The following is a 21,710-nucleotide window of genomic DNA, read 5'->3' on the forward strand; positions in this document are numbered from 1 at the left end:
TTCTTTATGTGGCAGATCTTTTGCATTTTGTTTTCTTATTGCTTGAGTGAATACTAAGTATTGATGTTTTTTTTGATCCCCTTCACAGAAATTCAAATATAGTTGTGTAACTTTCACTTGTAGGTTGCTCCACTGTGATTTTTCTGTGCTAGACTGATGCCATAAGTACTGCTTCATCTTAGATCATGGACTAGCTTGAAGTATTTTTGTTCCAGCAGCTGGGTTCTTATAGCTCCACTGAATTTAATATTCTCTCACTGTGAGAGAGCAGGTTAAAAAGGAATGGAAGAGATGTTCCTAATTAAAGAAGAGAAATTAGAAAGAAAAGTCTCATATATTCCTCTGAATCCATCAACTGTAGCAATGCTAGAGTACTGAAGACATTTTTATGGAGATGCCTTTTTCCCCATCAACAGGCTCTAGCACAGGGAGTGTTCACTAAACATGCATCTGTTAATGAACAAGCTCGCAAGACAAGAGCCTGTTACTTGGGAAAGAGAACATGAAAAACTGAAAGTGGGAAAGACTCTGTTTTAACAGATCCCCACAGACAGGGATTCACCCACAAGGCAGTTATCAGACAAGATAGCTTTCAAAATTCCAGGCAGTTTTCCTGCCAATCCTTTGAGAAAAGTGTTACTCTGAATGGCTTTGTTGCATACAGTTACTGACAAGATTTCAATCATCTCATGTGACTTAAAAATGTAAGCTTAGTACTTGTAGTATTTGCACTAACAGGAAAAATGTTTTATGTAATGGCAATGAAATGAGCATGTATGTAAAGGTAATAAAAATCAACATAGACCTTTTAAAACTTTTTATAAGTTTCAAAAAGATTTTATGGGATGGTACCCAAAATGAATGAGAAAGAATTACTTGCTGATCTTTATGTCAGCAAAAAGTAATTTCTGATAAAACTTATTGAAAAATTTGTAATTCATTCCAGGTCAAAAATGCAGACTATGATTTCTCCCCTGCCAACTGATGTCAGCAATTGAAAGGTTTAATTTAGGGAAACAGCTAAAGGTCTTGCTTATTTTACAACTCAGTTTTTATGTAAATGGACTGACTCCTTCAAAGCATGATCAAATTGTCCAGCAGCATTTAGAGAATTTACATATATTTGTGCATGTGCGTGTGTGTTTAGTTGATAAATACATATTTAAACAGTTAATTTTCAAATTTTAAATTATCACTTCTGTCTTAAATTCTGGTATGCATAATATACTGAACAGAGATATTACCACTGCTTCTGGGGATCCTAACACAGAACAACATCTTTTCTCTAGTTTTACAGTTACTTTGTCCAGACTACTCCCAAAAACTTGAATAGGTATATGTGAAGAACTCTATTGTAGCAATTTATTCACTTATGTCTGTGCACTTTCTCAGAAGTGAAAAAAAAAAAAAGAGTTGAGGGAACTATTCATAATGGCAAAATGTAAAATTGTTTCCTTAGGTAATGTAAAATTCAAAGGGAAGAGCACCTGAAGGTTTTTCTCAGAATTGACCAATTGGAGGTGGCCATTCAGATTTGGGTTTTTTAAGCAGCAGATAAGCAGAATTATCATATCTTCTAGGAAAGTGAGGTTTGATTTATTTTTCTGATTTTGAAATGCTTTCTTACTCAGGATTATTGATGGACATGATCTGCTACCTTTACTTCAAGGAAAGGTTACTCAATCTAAGCATGAATTTCTCTTCCATTACTGCAATGCATATTTAAATGCAGTGCGCTGGCATCCAGGAAACAGTAAGTAAACTTGCCTGTTCACATTTTAAATATTTAATATAATTTTTATTGCAGCTTGAAAAGAACCAGGAGGAAGCCTTGGGCTATAGTGACAAAAAAGTTGTTTAAAATATCTAGCCTTTTTCTTTCTCTTTCACTTTTGTCTTTGCTGTTACATTCCTGCTCACCATTTCATTGTTTGACATTATTTTGTTATGTATTAATGTTAAATATAAATGCAGCACTGAGATCTATGGTATCCGAAAATGTCCTTTTTTTAAATCTTCATGATAGAGAGTTTGTGCAACAGAAGGAAGTTGTCAAGGTTGACTCTTACATTGTCCTAAAAATGCACAGGTAATAGGATGGTTTGCTGAATAACAGCACAAATATGATGTCGGCCTGGCCATTTTTGTTAGTCAGATAGCAAAATGTAGAAGAATCCCTAAGTCAAAGTCACAATTATCCAATAAATGAATATAGTATTACAGAGTTCCTTTTCATGCTTTTTATGAATGACATAATTCTACTTTGTAGGCCAAGGAAAAAAGCATTTCTCACTGATTTGTTCTTTTTTAACTAAGAGCTCACTCTTTCTAGTAGCACCTTCCACATTAACCAAGGCATATTTCCCTTTCTATAGAAATCTCTGTGCTGAATGAAGTTAAGCACACATTTTGTCCCATCTCAGTTGACTTTGAAAATGATGACTTGTGTTACAGCTTCAAAATAATGATCCTAAACAATAAATAAGCTTTGGCTTATTTAAGTGTTGTGGGAAAGGACCTGTTTAATAGCTAATATGCAAACTTAAAGTATTTGGAAACTCTGTCTTCTTGGTCATCTGTAGGCTGACTCTCTACCTATCTTGGACTTTAAACTAGGAAAAGGGAAAATATTACCTATAATATTTATTTACCATTACTGTGCCTCTGTGTTTGATAAATAATCATAAGGAATAACCAAGCAATCTGACCTAGAACCATTTTGTATCTGGTGTTGGATGAAGTTATTCTGCATCCTAATGAGACAAGTGTGCAGAGAAGCTGTTTTTCTCAAACATATACCTTTGCAAGATTATATAACCCTTTATTTTTCACAGAAGGGGAATGTGATGGGAAATGATTGTGAGCAACAGTGGGGGACTAGTCTACTAGTCTAGTATTTACTTGATGAGCAGCAGCAATGTAGAATGTGATTCATCCTTTCTCCAAGGCATTCAAATGATAAAGCCCACTCAGAACCTGGCAATGACATTTTCATAACAACGAGCTGGCTTTTGTATAGAAGGTTGTTGTGGTTTAATTCCAGACAGCAACTAAGTCTAACAGAGCCACTGTGTGTCTCTTTCTGGGATGGGGAAGAGAACTGAAAGGGTAAAAGTGAGAAAACTCATTGGCTGAGATAAAGATATTTTAATAGATAAAGCAAAAGCCACACGTGTCAGCAAAGCAAAACAAGAAATTCATTCATTATTTCCCACTAACAGGTAGGTCTTCAGACATCTCCGGGAAAGCTGGGCTCCATCACACATAATGATGACTTGGGAAAACAAATGTCATCACTGAATGTCTTCCCTTTCTTCTTAGTTTTGCAGCTTTCTATGCTGAACATGATGTTATTTGGTCTAGGATATGCCTTGGGTCAGTTGGGGTCAGCTGTCCCAGCAGAGCTGCCCCCAAGTGCTCCTGGTGCACCCCCAGCCTGCTCACTGGTGTGGTGGGGGAGAGGCAGAACAGCCTTGTCTTCTCAGTAATAAATAAAATCCCTCTTATCAACAGTGTTTTCAGCACAAATGCAAAACACAACCCCATATTAGCTACTGTGAAGAAAATTGGCTCTACTCCAGACAAAACAAGCACAAAGTGTTTTGCTATTCTGCCTTATCAGCTTACACTGTAGTGAGAGTAGACAATAGCCAGGTATTCCTCTTTACTGTCTTAGGTACCAGTCCTGTGTGAGGGCTTCACACCATGTTCATCATCTTCTTCACTTCTCTGGTAATGGGCCCTAACCCAAATGTCCAACTAGACTGCTCATTCCCTCATTAAACATGTAATTTGTATTAATTTCAAAGATGCATTTTTTAAAGAACAAAGGAACAACAGCTTAGAAGAAAAAGCTTACAACAGTTAAGGAAAATGTGATGTATGTATTTATTGATTAAGGTACAAGGTAGTGGTACATATATTGTGTATATGCACTTATTAATGAATCTATCATGAGATTTCATGCTATAATTATTTTCTGGGAAGTCTTAGTTTGCATATCAGTGACAGCTTGCATATTATGCTATTTTTTCTAGATGCTGAAAGTGTACTATTAGCTTTAAACCTCAGGAAATACTCAGCTAAATTCTGCTTAACTATTTGGTTCCTTTTTAACTCCATCACCCCACATTTCCCTTAGTAACTCCATTTTTGTCACTATTAGATTTTCACTGTGCTTCAATCCAGACCCTGTTATTTTTGGTTTAATTTTTGACTTTTACATATATATATGAAATAGGCAAATGCAGTGTACATTAAAATTTTGCTAGCTGAACATCTTTCCCTTGCAAGAGTCTAGTCTGACTTAAGCAAGCATTTTTCTCTCATCACTGAGGGAAGGTCAGAAACTTCAGAGTGAACAATTACCATTTTGCATTTATATATTTAGAGGCTAAGAGTTCCTCATAACCAAATCAATACACATCTTCATTAAGTTATATTAGTTAGGTCAGTTATTGCATTCACAATGTACTTTCCCCTTGATCAGTCCTTTGAAGGAGCTTTTAGAGGATGTGTGCTATGCAGTGATCTTCTCAAACAAGTCTGCAGAATTTAAACCTTGTGCCTTCTACAGAATTGTGTGGAAAATAATCTCTTGGGGTTTTTTTCTCTTTTCTTTGTCTTTATCAACCACAGAAATAAGCTAACACCATTTTTTTTCATGTCACTTTGACTCACATTTCACCTCATGCTGGAATATAATGCACATAATTCTTCACATTCTGAATTTTAAAAAATGAATGAAATATCAGGCAATTTTCTTGTGCTCTCACAGACTTGTGCATGCTGGTGCTTCACAGAATCACAGAGTTACAGAATAAGTTGAATTGGAAAGGACTCACAAGTATCATTGAGTCTAACTTGTAATTTCCTTGGAAGCAGCCATGATATATAGTCCTAGTTCTTGAAGGATGATTTCCTGTTATTTTGAAACCTTATAAATACTTGTAATTTAATATATCTGTTAAAAAGACAGAGAGGAAGACATGTAAAAAAGTAAAGTGGTTTCCCATTATCAGTACTTCTTCTCCACAGCTGCTTGGTATATCATAGAAATATGATAATAGAAATATACCAATATATGAAAAAAACCCACTGCATTTTCTTTCTTCCTAGTAGGGTGTAATAACCTTGTTTTTTTAAAGCATTGAGTAATTCTTTTAATCATTAAGCATTTATATTGGAAATAAAACAGATGTAGGATCTGCCTTTACTTTCTTCAGCTGAGCCACCCTAAGTTTTGTGTTGCTTTCTGTGATGTATGCCAGATGATGCTTTGGCCTGTTTTAAGTCTGATCACATGTTCTTCTGCTTGAGCAAGTTGACCAGTACTTTTGTATTTGCTAACTTTATAATTTAGCATAACTGAGCGCTAAAAAACTACCAAGAGCTCTGTCTTCAGAATATTACTGGCATATGAATCAGTTCTACTAAAAATGCATTGCTATGACAACTTAATTATAAGGGGAGGATTAATCAGATACACAGCAAATCTACAGTTGAATGAAATGTCATCTTTCAGGTTGCACTGATTGTGTGCAAAATTTTAATTTGATAAGGAGGAAATATATTGTAATACTGCGTAATAAATATTGAGAAATATAATGCAATACAGTCTGCATTATAAAGAAATAATGATCTTCACAGTATTTTCATACTGATAAAAATATACTAATGTTTCTGATGAATGCTAGAGTGACTTCACTAGCAGCACTTCACTTTTTCTATTTCAAAATGGATTTAGCTATTCAGTGGAATATGTCATTCAGAAAACAAAAGACAAGGAGATTTTCTATGGGAAGTTCAATTGAAGCAGACTACACTGTAACACCAAACTAGCTTATTGTGTAAATATAATGACTTTTAAAGACAGTAGAAATTCGCTGAAAAGATTTATATGGAAATTAACAAACAAGATACATTTCAATTAGTGTTCATATTGACTTTCTTGAATGTTGTGAACTACCTCAATTACTGAAATTATTTCAGTCAAATTCACCAATGAGGGATTCTCTCTGTAATATCACAGAATTCAAAGCTATTCTGATTCTTGGCTGTTGCAATATTCTCCAGCATCCAACAGTATTTCATGAGATGTATTTTGTTCTATGGCTAGGGGTTATAGGTCCTTCCTAGTAATGAATTTAGCCTTTTTCTACATTTTCAGCTGTAAAAATTGAAGGTGAAAAACAAATAAAAAGTAAATGAGAGAAATATTTTGGTTTGTAGTTTTCAGACTGAATATATAGGATAAATGTACCAGAAAAGCTTTTTGAGTTTTTAAAGAGGTTCCTCCAGATTTAGTTTGACTAAAAACATTGGAATCATAATAAAAAGAGGACAAAGCATGAAAAATCAGAAGGGTCATTTTGTAACAGTTTCTGGTTTTCTGGTTTGGACAAGTGCAACCTTTCTTGTGAAACTGAGTTAAAATAAGACCTGTTTCTGAAGAAATTAAACATGAGAAATATCTTCCACTTTTCCTTAACATCTCAAAAGCCCAATGTTATTAATGCCTTAAAGGGTAGTAAAGGTTACCTTATAAATTAAGGGGGCTTGCATTATTTATGGTGCCATTCTTAGCTTATTTTTTTGTAATATCCCATTCAGTGTTAATAGTTAAAAATTGTGAAATGAATTCATATGCTTAAAACACTGGCTGGAGAGCACAATATTGTAATCAGAGTAAAAACACAAGAGTTGGAGTTTAGACAAGTAAAAGAAACTGGAAAATTTCTACAAAGCTCTGGAACCAGCTTGAAGTGCTTTCTCTGCTGTCAAGTTCTCAGTGTGAGGGTGGGTGAATCTAGTGGTTGTCTCTAGCAAACAGAAATGCATTAATGTGTATTTAAGGGAAATTTTGGAGTGTTATGTGGTGCCAAAACACTTGTTTGTAAATGCCTATCCTGCCTTGTTTGGTCCTCTTAGTGCATCTAAGAAATATAATTATGCAAACATCCACCAAATATGTGAACACTTCTCTTTGCTCTGAATTAGAAAATATTAGAGTTTTTCCTTAGTACTTGATATTTTAAAGATATGTCTTAATATTGCTTCAACTTTCTGAATATAAATGAGAAATTTCAAATAATGCATTCTCTAAAGCCATATAAGCTTCTTTTTTATTACTTTCTTAGTAATAACAGAAGAATTTTTCAGTGTATTCTTTACCATAGGTTGAACAAATGCTTCAGCAGCTTCATTTGTAAGATGTGGGATGTGCTTGTCATACACAGAAGACCCATTGGCAGAACCCATACCCTTGCCTAACTTTTTCCTGCTCTTTTTCCTTGCTTCCCTGAGGAGCTTTTTCCATTTACAGTGTATTTCTCTGTGGGGAACAAAGGACTTAGAAGAAGTTGTTACAGATTAGTAAAGGCTCACATTGACCCTGAAAATGCCAACAGTTACAGTTGCTTTCATTGCCTTAACAGTACAAAGGAAGATAAATTTAATAGAAGCTTGATCCAGAAATTTCTTCTTTTGCACAACATCTTCAAAGGAGAGATACTACCACATGACTTCCACTGCTGTCAAGGAAACATTTTGTTTCCTTACAAAGAAACATCTTCTTTTTCATCTGATCACACCAACCTTGTATCTTTTCTCAGAAAATTAGCGATGAGAAAAGATATTACAGAAAGAATAAACATTTAAAGGAGTAAAACTTTCTTATTGTCACAAAAAATCTAGATTTCTAGTTAGAAAGAATAGACCTTTTCATCAGTTGTAGTAAAATTGATTCAGGAATATTTTTGGTTTAGAGGGCTGTTCCCCCAGTGAAGGACCATGGTAAATGACCCTTGACAGAGGCATTATACACATAGATTATATCAGAGTACTTTTTCTTTGTATTAAAATAGAAACCATAACATACTGGTTTATTGAATTCAAAATATCTTGACCTAAATTAATAATGTTTGTAGTGAACATGAAGAGGTTGACAGGTTTCAGTGATCATATAATAGCAAAGGCATTTAAAGTAGATAATTTAGTGCTATTTGAACTTCAGCTTTAATGGTTTGCTCTCAGATATTTTATTATACACTTGTGATGTGTACAAAAGAAAAATTTTAATGGATTTTTTCTGCATACTCCACAGCCAACACTTAAATAAAAAAAGGTATCTGAGAGCAACTGTCTGATATATTTTAATTTATATATAAATTTAGCAGTAGTCAAAACAACAACCATATAAAATACCAGGTAAAAATGCAGTACAACTTTCAAAACTTAATTTCAGCAGTCCAAGTAGCATTAACAGTGAGTCTTTAACAATATCTGGAGCATTATAGTTCCAAAAATATCTATAGCTCAATGTTGGATTTGAGCCTGCAGCATTTTTCATGTTACATTCAGAACATAGCGCTGATTCATCCTGATTTTAAAGTCGGATTCAAATGGCATCTGTTGTCTTAGGCAATGTTCTTCAAGGGAAGTGGTTAATGTATGCACAACCCACGTGAAGCATTCTGTGTGCCACAGCCTCTAACCTCATATTAGTCCTCCTAGAAAATAAAGCAAACCATATGTTTATTAAAGAAATTCCCTGGAAACTTGACTGTCAATAGTGAGGTGACTTCTCAGTACGGCATAAAAAGAGCCTGCCATGAAAGGCAGAAGAAATAAACATAGAAGAAAACAGTGAATATTTGCAGGATACATGCACTTGGGCAATGCTATGGTGGAGGCCAGTGTGCAATCTGTGGATTATGTGCACTCTGTACCATGTAATTGCTTCTAAATTTAAGTTCTGATCAGTACTTTGGACCAAAAACACAAGCAGAATTACTCAGTAATCAGTGAAACTGTTCTCAGCCTGAGAAAAGCTCACATCTCAGTAAAAGAGTGGTCTTTTTGTTGCTTTCAGACCATTTTATGTGGTCTCAAAATATCACAGGGTATGTAACACATTGAATTTTTCAAGTATATTAAGGCAATTATAGTTTCCTAAAACTAAAAATAAGGGGGGGAAAAAGCCCACAGCAAAGCATCAAACAGATTTCTATGACTTGTTACTTGTGTCTTTCTTAGTACAGAAATTTTGTAGTGGATTTTCATGAAAGCTTTTTGAAACTTCAAGCTTTTTCACTTGTAGTTTTTTATCATAGTTCTTTCAATTACCTCCTAGTAGAAAAGCAAATTAGGTGAAATAGTATAGAATAGGTTCCTTCACATTGTGACATTTTTCACATTTAGTCAAAGTTTTAACCCCAAATGTATTGAAAATAATTCTTCAAATGCATTCACTTGTATTGAGGAGAATTTTATAGTCTCAAATTTGTAGGACTCTAAGGTAAACATTTCTGAGACTCAATTATTCAGTCCTCTTCAAGACTGACATTTTAGAGCCAAATAGGTTTCTAGCATTAACAGTACAAGGAAGAAGTTAGAAATCATGGTTCATTCACAACATTAAAAGTCAACAAGACTATAAAACCTCAATAAAGATAATGAAAATTTAGTACTTAGAATTATCACTAATGCAATAAAGAAAGGGTGACCCTTTTAGTATTAAGAAATATTAGTCATCCTTAAGATAATTTTGTCATTAAGTGCTAATTTTTCATGTACAACCTGTTACCTGTCTGTTGAGCATTTATTTTTAAATGGTATTATATCACAGAAGCAAGATTCTCAATCATCTCACTTGCTCAGTGAACAGTCTTCAAGACTCCACAGAATCTTCAGGATTAACTTAATTATATTATCTGGGCTCTCTTCAATGCCATAGGATGTTTACACGCAATTTTCCAGTCTGAAAGTCTTCTCTTTCTGTATGGTCCTTTTTGGTGACAAACAGAGACTGAATCTCAGTCCTAAAAGATTCTAGTTACCTTAGCATTAGTTCATATCCTTGACAGCAAAACTACTTAGTCCCAATGCTTTATAGTGTGGACTCAAAACCACACTCTTGATTACTGTGTTGTTGATAATTCCACTTTGAATTCTCTATTCTAACTCTTTACAGAATTGAAATTTTGGAAGATTTTAGTTGATTCACATGGCTTTGGTTTTTTGTTTGGTTTTTGTTGTTGATTTTTGGTTGATTGGTTGATGGGTTTTTTTACAAAGTTCCCCTCCTATTCCTATCCAATGCCAAACTCCAAATACTTTATGTTTCAAAAGCCAGTATTGTCAATTAATCTCTTGGTGAAGCTGCTAGAATAGTGCCATGATACATAAACATAAAGCTAATTAGAGAGAGGTAATAACAAAGTATAAATTGTTTAATGAAGATTTTGACTTTAGCAGTATGAAAGTATAAGACTGAAATATTAGACAAGAAAGTGTGAGTCAATAAATCTACCTGAGTGAAGACTTACTTATTCTCTGAAAATAGTGTCTCAAAACTCTGGAATTTCTTCTGAATGCAATTTTAGAGCGTTCTTGGATGCTCTGGAAAGCATTAAAATTAGGATTCATTAGTTCTTTATGACCACAGTGTCTTAGGACTGCAAATCCTTTAGTTACAGCAGGGTCTAAGTTCACTTTATCCTACAGCTGATCATGGAGGCACTTTCATGTGCTTTCTCTACTTCTTCATCTCTCAAATTATTCCAGTCTAGCAAGTGGGATTTTGTTGCAACTACATTGCTGTTTGCTTTTGATCAGCTGTTACCTTTCTGTCTCAGACATGGTTAGGTTGTTTCATGGAAAAAGTAAATTCTTGTCTACTGTAAACAGACTGTGAGTTTTAAGGCATTGATACAAAAATGGAGTTTGCTGTGCTGTAGGATATCCCTTTCTGTTTTATGCAGCATATATAATTTAGAAGCTAAAACAACTATTTTGTTAATATATATATATTTGCATCAGGTGCAAATATATATGTATATGAGATCATAGTTTTATTGTCTGATTTCTCAAACATAATTATGATTCATAAATATTATATAAATATATAATATTATATTATAGAAATATTATATACCTATTAAAAATATTATATAAAAGTTTTAGATTTTGACTTATATCCATAGAGGATGATACTGATAGCTCTATAACACTGAAGGGTGGATTGCTTGCAGTATTTTTAGTTGACAATGATTTTTTTATTCTGAAAAACAATGTAATTTTTACTAAAATCAATTTTAGCTGTAGCCAGAGGCTCTATGACCACAGACCTTTATGATTCAGAAACAACTGGACCTATTGAACATTCTGGTCACTTTTGAAAAGGCAACTTAGAAGAAAGCCAGAGATTAAATAAAACTTACCCTTTTTTTCCCAGACAAAGCCAGTTTCATCAGTGAGGTCTATCTGTATGTATGCTGTGAAGGCATGAGTTTATGTGCAAGTATGAGGACAAATACATGTTTCACAGAAGTGAAGATGAATTTAATTATGAGAGGGAAGTTTTGCCTTAAAGTTGGAAATTTCTTAAAAAAACCTAAATATCATATGGAATCTTTTATCCTAACAGAGCTGATCAGAATAAGAAGACCAAAGGTAGAACCAAGAAAATAAGGGAGAGAGAAAAATGTGGCTATTATATCATGCTGAAACTGAGATTTTGTATAACTGTCTTCTTTTCAAAACAAATACAGAGGACATGTAAAAATGTTTTTGAGTCCTGTTTGCAATGGTCACTCTTAAACTTTGAAGGAAGACTGAACTTCATACATTATTTTAATTTTCCTTCTCTAATTTTATGTTTTGAGTAAGGAAAATATTAGTAATCTGATGCATTCTTTAGTAGCAGAAAATAAATTATGTGATTTTAAATCGGCATTATAATAAAATTAAATCAATTTAAAAATGAATTATGATATTTGAAATATTTGGATAATGATATTTAAATTTTTCAAAATTTACCAGGTTTTTAGCAACTATATTCTATTGGATATTATACTTTTACAGTTTTCAGGTTTATCCTGAAAATACTGCGAAGTGCTTTAATAAACTTATTTTAGCACAAGATTAAGTACTGAACACAAATGTCTCAGCTCAGTTTCACGGTCAATGGAAACATAATCAGTGTGTGGGTAGAAAAGCAATTGGGAATTACAAAAAATCGTACAAGAATGCATGTTGTTTTCTCATATGCTTCAGTTCATTCAACTCTGCTCTAGTGGAGCTGTTGGTTCATTTTAAGGTTCTGGTGATTTCAAGAATGCTGAGTAGCACCAAATACCAGGACTGTGTTGTGGCAACAGAGGGCTGGCTTAGAAAACCATTCTGGTATTTACAGAGAGGCTATAATAATCAAGAAAAAGGTGGCGAAATATGCTTTAAATGAATTTGGGAACATGATACTATATAGATTATACAAAGCCTGTACCTCCTGACAATTATCAAAGGCCTAATTTTTCCCCCCTTTTATATTACCAGAATATTTGAGGTCTCCAGATTGGAAGTGTTTAATATCTACCAGTGGTTTTAAATGGTGATGACATACTGATTTTTTTAAAAAAATTAGCCAAACCAAGCCAAACCAAAAAATAACACTGAACTAAGATCTGAGAAGTATATTTGAATGTTTTGCAACAAGTGGAACAGGTGGAACTAAAAAAAATAAATGTGCCACTTGTACTTCAGAAAATATTTTTGAGTACTTATCTTTCAGAGCATTTAATCCATAGGAAGTGTTTGTATTTGGAAGATAGAAAATATGAAAAAATCATCATTACTCTCTTTAACACATCTTACATGACAAAAAGTTACAGATTGTATCTCTTAATCAAGAAAATTAAGTATAGATTATTTGAATGTTTTAAAGTATTATTCCATTAGTGGGTATTTTTCAGCCTAAGATGTTGGCAAGTGATTACAAGGACAATGTCTATATGTCAAGCTTGATAAATCTGTCTTATTGCCATGGCATGGAAAAGTCAGAAACAGGTTCTGCCCCATTAACATGTGAACCTTAGAGCTTGGCTGAGCCTGACAATGCAGTCTCTGCCTGGACACACAAGAACAGTTCCCATGATAATTATACTTGGTATTTTCTAAGTAATTTCAGGCAATTTGTTCTCTTTGTAGACCAAACTGAACTCAAATATTTTTTTTTGCCACACTGCATTGTTAGACTTTGCATTTCAGTTGCTACATACTTGCAAAAGCTGTGTGAGGACACGTTGTATCTCAGGGATGTAGAGGAGAATCTTTAGGAAGGCTTAAACTATCTGCATTCTTGGACATCTGTACAGCTGTGTAAAATGTCTGTATATGGGTATCTTACTGTTCCTGTAAATTTTGATCTGGTCTTACAGAGCTAGTTGTGGAAGCAGATAGTCTTTTTTATGCTTAACCTTTCAGGTCTTATGTTTGATAGATGAGTAGTGATCCAAAGTTCTGAAGTTAAAACTAGACAAATCTATGAGAATCAGCAGGAAAGGCAAAGTTTTCAAAGTGAGGGTGAAGATTTGGATGACAGGTAAATTGTTTAGCAGGTCCATTTGCCTGGCCTGACTATCACTTGAATGCATTTTGGTTGGTAGATTTCCTGTTCTCTAATCCTAACTGAATTTCAGATTCCTTTTTTTGTCTTCAGAGTCTAAGTGCCAAGACCTGAGTTAGGAATTCCCTCTGAGTATCAGTAAAAAGTTTGAGACTTTAATCTTGGACATGTTCAGAGTAAATGACAGCTAGTTAGAGACTTCTTTGGAAATGTTATAGAAAGTGTGTTTTAATTAATTACAAGATGAAATAGAGGTAAATGACTGTCAGTGTGCAGTGCACTATAGTATGAAGGAAGGATTATTGAAAACCACTGCTGAATGCTAAACTAAACCTGGTTTACAGCTGAAAATAATTAATTTAATCCATTTTCTTTTCCATTGCAATGGATAAGGAATATGTGTAAGGTTATTTGCTTTGTGAAGAACAACATAAAAATGCTTAGAAGGGGCCATGGTAGCGAATAAAATAGAAAAACATTGCTGAGTCTTTCCTGTTGCCATTACTATTCTCGCAGATTTTATTAGGTGTATTTTCACAAAAAAAACAGCTAAAATTGAGAGGTGGAGACTGAGTTTGGAGAACTATGAATTAAAAATTTAATGTAAGATTCAACAGTCCAGAAACAGCTACCAGTATGCAGATATTTCTATTTCACAATATCATGTCATCACTCTAAACTGCAGTGAGGAGGGAGGGCATATATAAAATTTATATCTGTCATGTAGTGCCAAAAGCACTTTCAGTTGTTCTGAGAAGGTACAATGTGTAACTGAATGACTTCAGACTGCAAACAGTTTTATATTTTATTTATTTATATCACTTAAAATAAGAGGTTAGAGCCCTTAAAGAAAACTATAATGTATGGCAACATACTGTTAGAACAGTAAAAAGGTGTATTTTATGCTCAAGGATAAAGCTTTCTTTGTTTAACTTGTCTTTGTAATTGTCTTGCTTAACATTTCTTGAACCTCATAGTGCCACAAGAAGTCATATTAGATGTTTGTATTAATTTATAAGTGCCCTCTTCCAAGATACTTTGAGGCTTGTTAAAATCATTACATTGAATTATACAGTTAGTAAAAAATAAAAGATCAAACCAAAGGCAAGAAACATGGTTTCTATCCCCTCATTCACAGCAGTGGTCTACATACTGTGCTTGAGAAACTGGAGGGGAAAAAATGCCACCAGTATTCCTTTTCCAACTGATGTATCATCAAAACCCCTGGTCCTTCTTGACACTGCCTGAAGTTCTATCACTTTTGTCTTTTTTATACAAAAATCTGTAAGAAAGTGCAGCACAGATAATGAAGGACAGTGGCTGAAGTTCTGAGGTCCATTGCTGCATTCTTCTAGTTTGAGATGAACTCACTCCACAGCTGATTCCATCTCAGCTGAGCACTGTGGGCATTGTGTAGGACTATCCTGTGCTGATGAATCTCTCCAGAAGGCCCAAGAGCTGGGACGGGCTTTGTTCAAAGGCTGCACCCAGGTCCACACATCATACAGAGCAAAAGCACCTGGATTTACCTGGATATATTTAGTATGCCAGGTATACATATAAATGTATATGCCATAAGAAGCAAAGGTAAGAAGATATTAGAGCTGAGTTACTTAGGAATGTATGTTTGGAGGGAGAGGATGTTGCTAAGCAGACATGAGTTTAATCTTCAGGGTAGTAAGATGTGAATGCTGAAGACTGATTTCTCCACAAGGCAGAGTTGTCCAGTGAAGAGGACAGTTAGATTTGGTAAAACTTGATTCGGGTAGCTTATTCCTTTAGGCCTTGAGACAACATTAAATAAACTCCTCACAGTATATCCATTATTATATATCAGTGTTGCAAAGAAATAAAACAGTTTTTATTAACTGTTTTATTAAGCAATAGCACAGATGGCCAAAAAATAATTTACTCATTATTCTTCATAAATTGTTTGAAGTAGGAGATTTGATGGAAGTTGAGCAGCATATGCACATCCTTGCTTAAACAATTAGTTAGGCACATAGCAGCTTCAGTCATAGAATAACTTGTACTTTACTAAATTTAAGCATGGACTTATTATTTAAGCTAATGTAGGAATACTTTGTTGAACTGAAGGCAAACAAGATTAAATCGTCAGTAAATTCACAGGGATTTTAACATTCACTTCAGTCCACCAGAACTCTACAAAAGGTATGGAAATGGAATTTACAAAAGGTATGGAAATGGAATTTAGAATAGACAATGCAACAGGTAATTGAGGGATAGAGCAAACCAAATAAACTGTGAGACAGACATCTGTACCAAAATCCTTATTTAAAAAGTTTTTGAAGGATTTGTATTTGAAAAAGTTAGTAGATAAAACACCAAGTGAAAGGAGCATGCCAATAAAATGTCTTTGTCTTCTGCAATAAAGGAAATGAATGATAGTAGCACAAAAGTTACAATAGAAGACACCATACATCAAGAGAGCTCTTAGAAAACACATTGTGGAGAACAATTGTGCAGTGGCAGGGGAATGAATTAGATGACAAAAAGAAAATTCACTTGAAATACTTGAAATGAGATTTTGTTCTTATTTTCTACAACTGGAACAGAGGAAACTGTACATTTATATGAGCAAGATACAGCATCTCATAAGCAGTGTCGATGTAGATGTACTGTAGTTAGTGACTGTATTTCAAAGGTCACTGAATGATCATTAAGGATAAGTAAGGCTCAGTTTTAAAAAGCATGCAGAAGTAACATATGAAAAAGGAAGGCAAACCTCTATTTTCTGGCCATGTCAGTGATATTTTGAGTTTTACATGTACTTGAGGGGAGGAAATTTTTAACACGCTATGGATGAACACTGTGGGATTTTCATAAGCAACAGCACCTCGTAGTGCTATTAGATATTTGATAGATATTTGATCTTAAAAATAAAATTGAGGGTAGATGAGGGAATACTGGAGAGACAAGTTCAGCATTATAAGCAGGGTGACACTTCATCCTGAAGGTGAGTCCAACAGAACTGTGAGTGACCCCTGCACTGACAGTGACTTTACTGACAGAGAAATGACTTCCAGCACCTGAGCAGAATGAGCAGAGCAGGGTGCTGGTAACAGACTCCACAATAGCCCCAGTCTGAGCAAAGTGGTGACTCAAGTTCAAGGATATACTCAGGAAATGCAGTGGGGAGGAGGAGGAGATGAGAGCACAGACAGAGCTGGAAGCAGGCTGTAGCCTAGAGACATCCAGAGACAGGGCTGGGAACTGGCCACTGCTGCACCACTCAGGCAGGGACTGATGGCCTTGGACTGAGCTGAAATGGCAATCCTGGTCCATGGGCAGGGTGCACAGATGAGGGTCCACCTCATCCGTGGAGGTCTGAGCAAGGCCAGTGAGGCTTTTTGATGCCTTCAAGACTCATAACACCTTGCTTTTTTTAGCAAACTCTGAGGATGGTGATGACAACATGTATGACAGCATGTATGTGGTATAGATGCCTACAGCTGAGCTAACCTGAGTTGCTCTCATCAGAAGAGAATCAAGCATAACTCTTCTCATCCTAAACACCTCTAGCAAAGTTAAGCAGATAAGTATAGGCTGGTAACTAGCTTACATAAAGACCTGCACGTTGGTTGCAGTGATCCAAAATTAGGTGAGGTGACCAGATTGTCAGATTGAATGCTAAGTAGCAGCAAAGTGATGAGCAAAAAAATCCTATTTTAGTAACATGAATTTAAAACTGGAGATGTCTTGCTACCTTTTTCACAGTCTGAAAAATAGTATTATTGTGCTAAGTGACAGGAAGAATAATACTATAGGAGTCATTTGAAGTTGAATAGGAATTTTAGACTCAGGGAATTAATTTAATGTAATTCTTTTCTTTTAAATCAGCAGAGATTCAAAAATGGGCCTGTCTACATATATAGATAAATAAAATAGTCATTAGAATGTGCAATAAAATGCAAAGAGTTAATTGGTTTTGGAACACAAGCAGCATTTTATTAATTCATTAGTGTCATGAAAGAACTGACAAGAATGGTCAGAAAGATATTAAAATGCAAATCTTGACTTGAGTGGCAGTGTCATAAATATATTTAAAATCTAATTAAGAAAGTGCTACTCACTTTACTTGTTCAATTTTCCTTTTAACACAAGACTAAGATTGTAATTTACTTTGTTTGTTAGCTATCATCTCTCTAAGAATCTTTTTACTTTTTCTTGCAGGTGGTGTTGGGGTAACTCTTATTGTGGAAGCATAGGTGTCCCTACACAAAATAACTTTAAAAAACTTCATTAGTCTCGTTTAAACCTCATTCCTTGTCACCAGTCTTTATTTAATAGCAACACACAGTGGCAAAGTAATCTGTCAAAGAAATTGCACAAAAACTTGTAGCAAAAGGTAACAAGCTTCCATAGATACACAGAAATAGCTTTCACTGATATTAGACTTTTTCATGTTATAGTTTATGGCAAAGGTTTCCTCAAGAACAGAAGACAAATTCTGCAGACCACTTTTCTGGATTTGAATGCTGCCATTCATGAAAAACATTGAAGTGTCAGTGTGATATGGATTAGTGTTTATTTTCCACTGAAGGACTTAAATAGCACCAAGTGTCTGATCCATAATAAAAAAAGATCATGGGAGAAAATTCAGTTTTTCTTCAGTAGTAACTCACAAATTTTCACATTACTTACAGCACATTTTTGTTGGACAGAGAGCAGCCCCTTTCTCCCCTCTAAACTGTGTCCTTTTACAGTGTTTCCATCCTTTTCCTTTCTGTTTATTCCTCTTTCTCTCTTTATTTCTAGTCTTACTGATAGAGAATCCTCTTAATTAATAAAATCCTTGTGTGACTCTCCCTTCTGCAGCTGCAGAAACTATAATGAACTCTGGCCCTTATGAGAGTTTTTCTGTCATTTGCCTTTTGTTTTTCAGTCTCACGAGTTCCTTGACTTCCACTGTTCTCTCTGGAGAAGCCTCCTATTTTAGAAGTGAGTTTGGAGTTGGGTTTTCTTGTTGATGATGATGATTTTTTTTAAGATCTTTATGGTTTCTTTCTTTAATCATTTTGATTTTATCAAAAAGAAATATCTTTTTGCTCTGCATGAAACATCTGAATCACTGACTACTTTTTTTTGCTGTAGTTCATTGCGACCTTTTAATATACTTGATTATTAAAGATATTTTGTCTCCCTGCTTCCTAACTTGCTTTATGAGCATCATCTTGACTCCATGTTTGCCCCCTTTGTTTTTCCCCCCCCCTCTCTACCTGATCTTCCCCATGACATGGAGGTGTCACAATCAAGGAAAGCTTCCAAAAATCTCAAATCATCTCCTAAATCCCTTCTCTGTGTTCAGTGTTTCAACCACAGCACTGGAGGAAGCGAAACAAGCATAAAGTGTCATTTACCTAAATTATTTCTTTAAGAATTTTAATATGCTATCTTGAGCCTCATCTCAGAGCAGCTGCAGTTGAATTTGGGTGACACAGTTATGGACATATTATTTGATAAGTGTGAAATAACGTGACTGTCAAAAGAGAGAAAAGCATTTCTAGCATGAAGAGACACCAGGAAACAGTGTGTATCAAGCTCAAGAGAGTTGACCTAATCATATGATACACATTTCTGCTCACAATTTTTTAGGTAGGAAAGTGTTCCCCCTGACAAGCATGACAAATACTGTTAAAGTATTTTCTTGCCTTTGCTCTACTCTGTGTCGGTGGCATCAGAGTTATTGTTAGGCTCAGGCAGAGATATTTATACCCTGGGATTTGCAGTGCTCTGTTCCCTACCAGCATTCCCCTACTTATTCTGGGAGAATGAGAGAGAGAGAGAGAAATAAAGGGAATGAAAATAAATTAAATAATATCCTTTCAAAAAATACTATCTCTACTCCTAATCATAGCAAGAGCATAAAACAAACTTTTTTTTTCCCCCTTTCTGCTTCTTGCCTTATTTTCACTTCCCTTTATCCTGGTTTAGATTGTAAGCTAAGGGGCAGGGATATGCTGCAGCCTGGAAAGCACAAGCCAGACTTCCTGTACACCAATTCAATTAATGACTCCTTACTAAAAAACCTGAAAACAACAATAACACAAACAAAAACACAAACAAAAAACCCCAAACAACTCCCCTCCAAAAAAAAAAAACCAAACAAAAAGCAAACACCAAAAAGCCCCAGTAAAACCCCCAAAAGACCCAACAAACAAACCTTGAAAATTCAAAAATTATATTCTTTTAATTGAATGACAGACAGACCTAAGTAACCTTTTATGAAAATAATGCTGATATTTCCATCTAAGTCCTCTATAAGGAGCAGCTAAAACATATTTTTCTCATCTGTATCCACAGGATATCTTTCTCTGTTCTTGATTCTCAAAGGAAGGAGATTTTAGCAGGTTATTGCACTTCTGAAGGGTAAAGCCTGTTTTTCACTGCACTGTATACATGCATTTTTAAGTTGAAAACTATAAGAGAGAGTCAGGATTCTTTCCTTTTTCCATTACTTGCTGTCATCTGGAGAATAGCTGGAGATTTCTACATCCGCTTTGTATACAACCAAAACAAGAAAATATTCCCATTACTCTACTAAAACTCTTCAAATTCAGACATTTTTGCTGCTTGAAGAACTGTGAAATTAAATTTGGCTTTTGCATAAAGGTCCAAACTGGAGAATTCTTGGATTTCTCTGAAATATCATTACCTTGAACAAGTCCACATGAAAGAGAAAATACACTTCCAGGAATGTTCTTAGGAAAAATTTTTTAATTTGTAATTTTTACCAGAGTCCCTGCTTATCATCTGCAACTGGATGCTAAGGTTTTTAATTCATGATTTTGAAGGGGTTTTGCATTGTTTGCTCGGTATTAGGAAAATTGCAAATTTATGGTTTAACATAGTTTGTAATCTTTTGCTAGTTTCATATTCTGGAAAATGCAGAATTTTCTAACACTGCTGTCTCATATTTCAGATGCTTAACTGCACATACATCTTTACAATAAAATCAATTTTCAGTCAATGTAATTTGTCTTTTTTTAATATTTAGGACTGCCTGATACTGATATTTTTTGCACCAAATTACTTGCAAATGTTCATTTTCTTCAAACCCATTTTTTTTTAGTCTCATAAAAGAAAGTCCTTTGTTCTGTTGTCATTTATGATTAATTGAATAAATTTTCAAAAATTATTTTTTAAAACGTTGTCTAAGCAGCCTAGTAATTTTATGAAAATTGAGGAAAGATAAAGTAATTAAACTAACTAAGAAACTTGTAAGGAAGGGTAATTCACCTTTTTCTTTGACTTTTTAAAGAAAATTATTATTCTGAATTCTTTGGCACAGCACAGAATTTCAGGCAACTGCAGTTCCAAAATTTCTATTTTTCATTTTTAAAGCAACTTTGAACAGTTATTTCTTTGGTTTTAGATGTACATGTGGTAACTTAAATGTTAGGCATGGCAGTAATTTTCATATTAATGATTTTGAGTACTTCACTAGCATACCATGTGTCAACAACTTATTTTTTGACATCTGAATTTTGAAAATTTTCTGAAGAAAATAATTTATAAAAAAATTCCTGGGGATGGGTTTGGTTTTGGCTGACACCAACTTGTATAAAAATACTTGCAGAAGTTGTTTAAGACTTCAATGGCATCTTTGTCCCATATGTTTGATTAGTATCGGAAAAATTGCTCCCTGAATCTTACAGATCTGTTCTTTTCACTCAGAAAAATTGTATACACTTCATGAAAGAGGAAAATTTTTGTCCTAAATTTATTTTCTGTTAGTAAAATGCATTCCTAAAGGACAGGGAAAATATCAAAATACAAAGCACAGTTCTGAATAGGTTTCTCTCTTTGTTTTGTCATCTTTGGCAAAGTGTTTCTGCTTTGTTCCTAAGGGTGTTCTTAACTGATAATTGATTACTGAAAGGGTGTTCTTAATCACTTTCTGACTCTCATGGAAAACCATTACATGAAAATCATGACTATTTTTTTCATAAGCAATAAAATAAGCTTGTCTGTTTTAAAGGACTTTTAATATAGATTGAAAATGACCAGGTTTTTGGGTTTGGCTTTTTTTCTGGTTTGGTTTGGTTTAGGTTTCTTTTTTGTGTGTGTGTGCCAACATTATCTTCTGTCTTCAGCTTTCCATCAACTGCTGCTTAGATGAACTGAAAATTACATGGACCATTCAGCAAGTAAATATTCTTGAAACAAATCTTTAGCAGGTGTCTGGATTATTTCCATGAAACTACCACAGATGGAATTTTTCTTCCAGAGCAATGTGTATTCTTCCATGTTGCTATCACCTAAGACCTTTAAATATGAGGCA

General features: G+C 34.4%; 1 protein-coding gene across 1 annotated transcript in view; it reads left to right on the plus strand.

Annotated features, from left to right (window-relative positions):
- Window positions 1-21,710, plus strand: part of STS (steroid sulfatase) — a 107,112-nt gene that overhangs the window by 78,277 nt on the left and 7,125 nt on the right. The window contains exon 10 of the mRNA XM_077781587.1: window positions 1,632-1,753. Within this exon, the coding sequence (XP_077637713.1) occupies window positions 1,632-1,753 (122 nt within the window). The remainder of the gene's footprint in view (window positions 1-1,631; window positions 1,754-21,710) is intronic.

The sequence above is a fragment of the Lonchura striata genome, chromosome 2 (genome assembly GCF_046129695.1).
Source record: "Lonchura striata isolate bLonStr1 chromosome 2, bLonStr1.mat, whole genome shotgun sequence".
NCBI classification, from domain to species: Eukaryota; Metazoa; Chordata; class Aves; order Passeriformes; family Estrildidae; genus Lonchura; species Lonchura striata.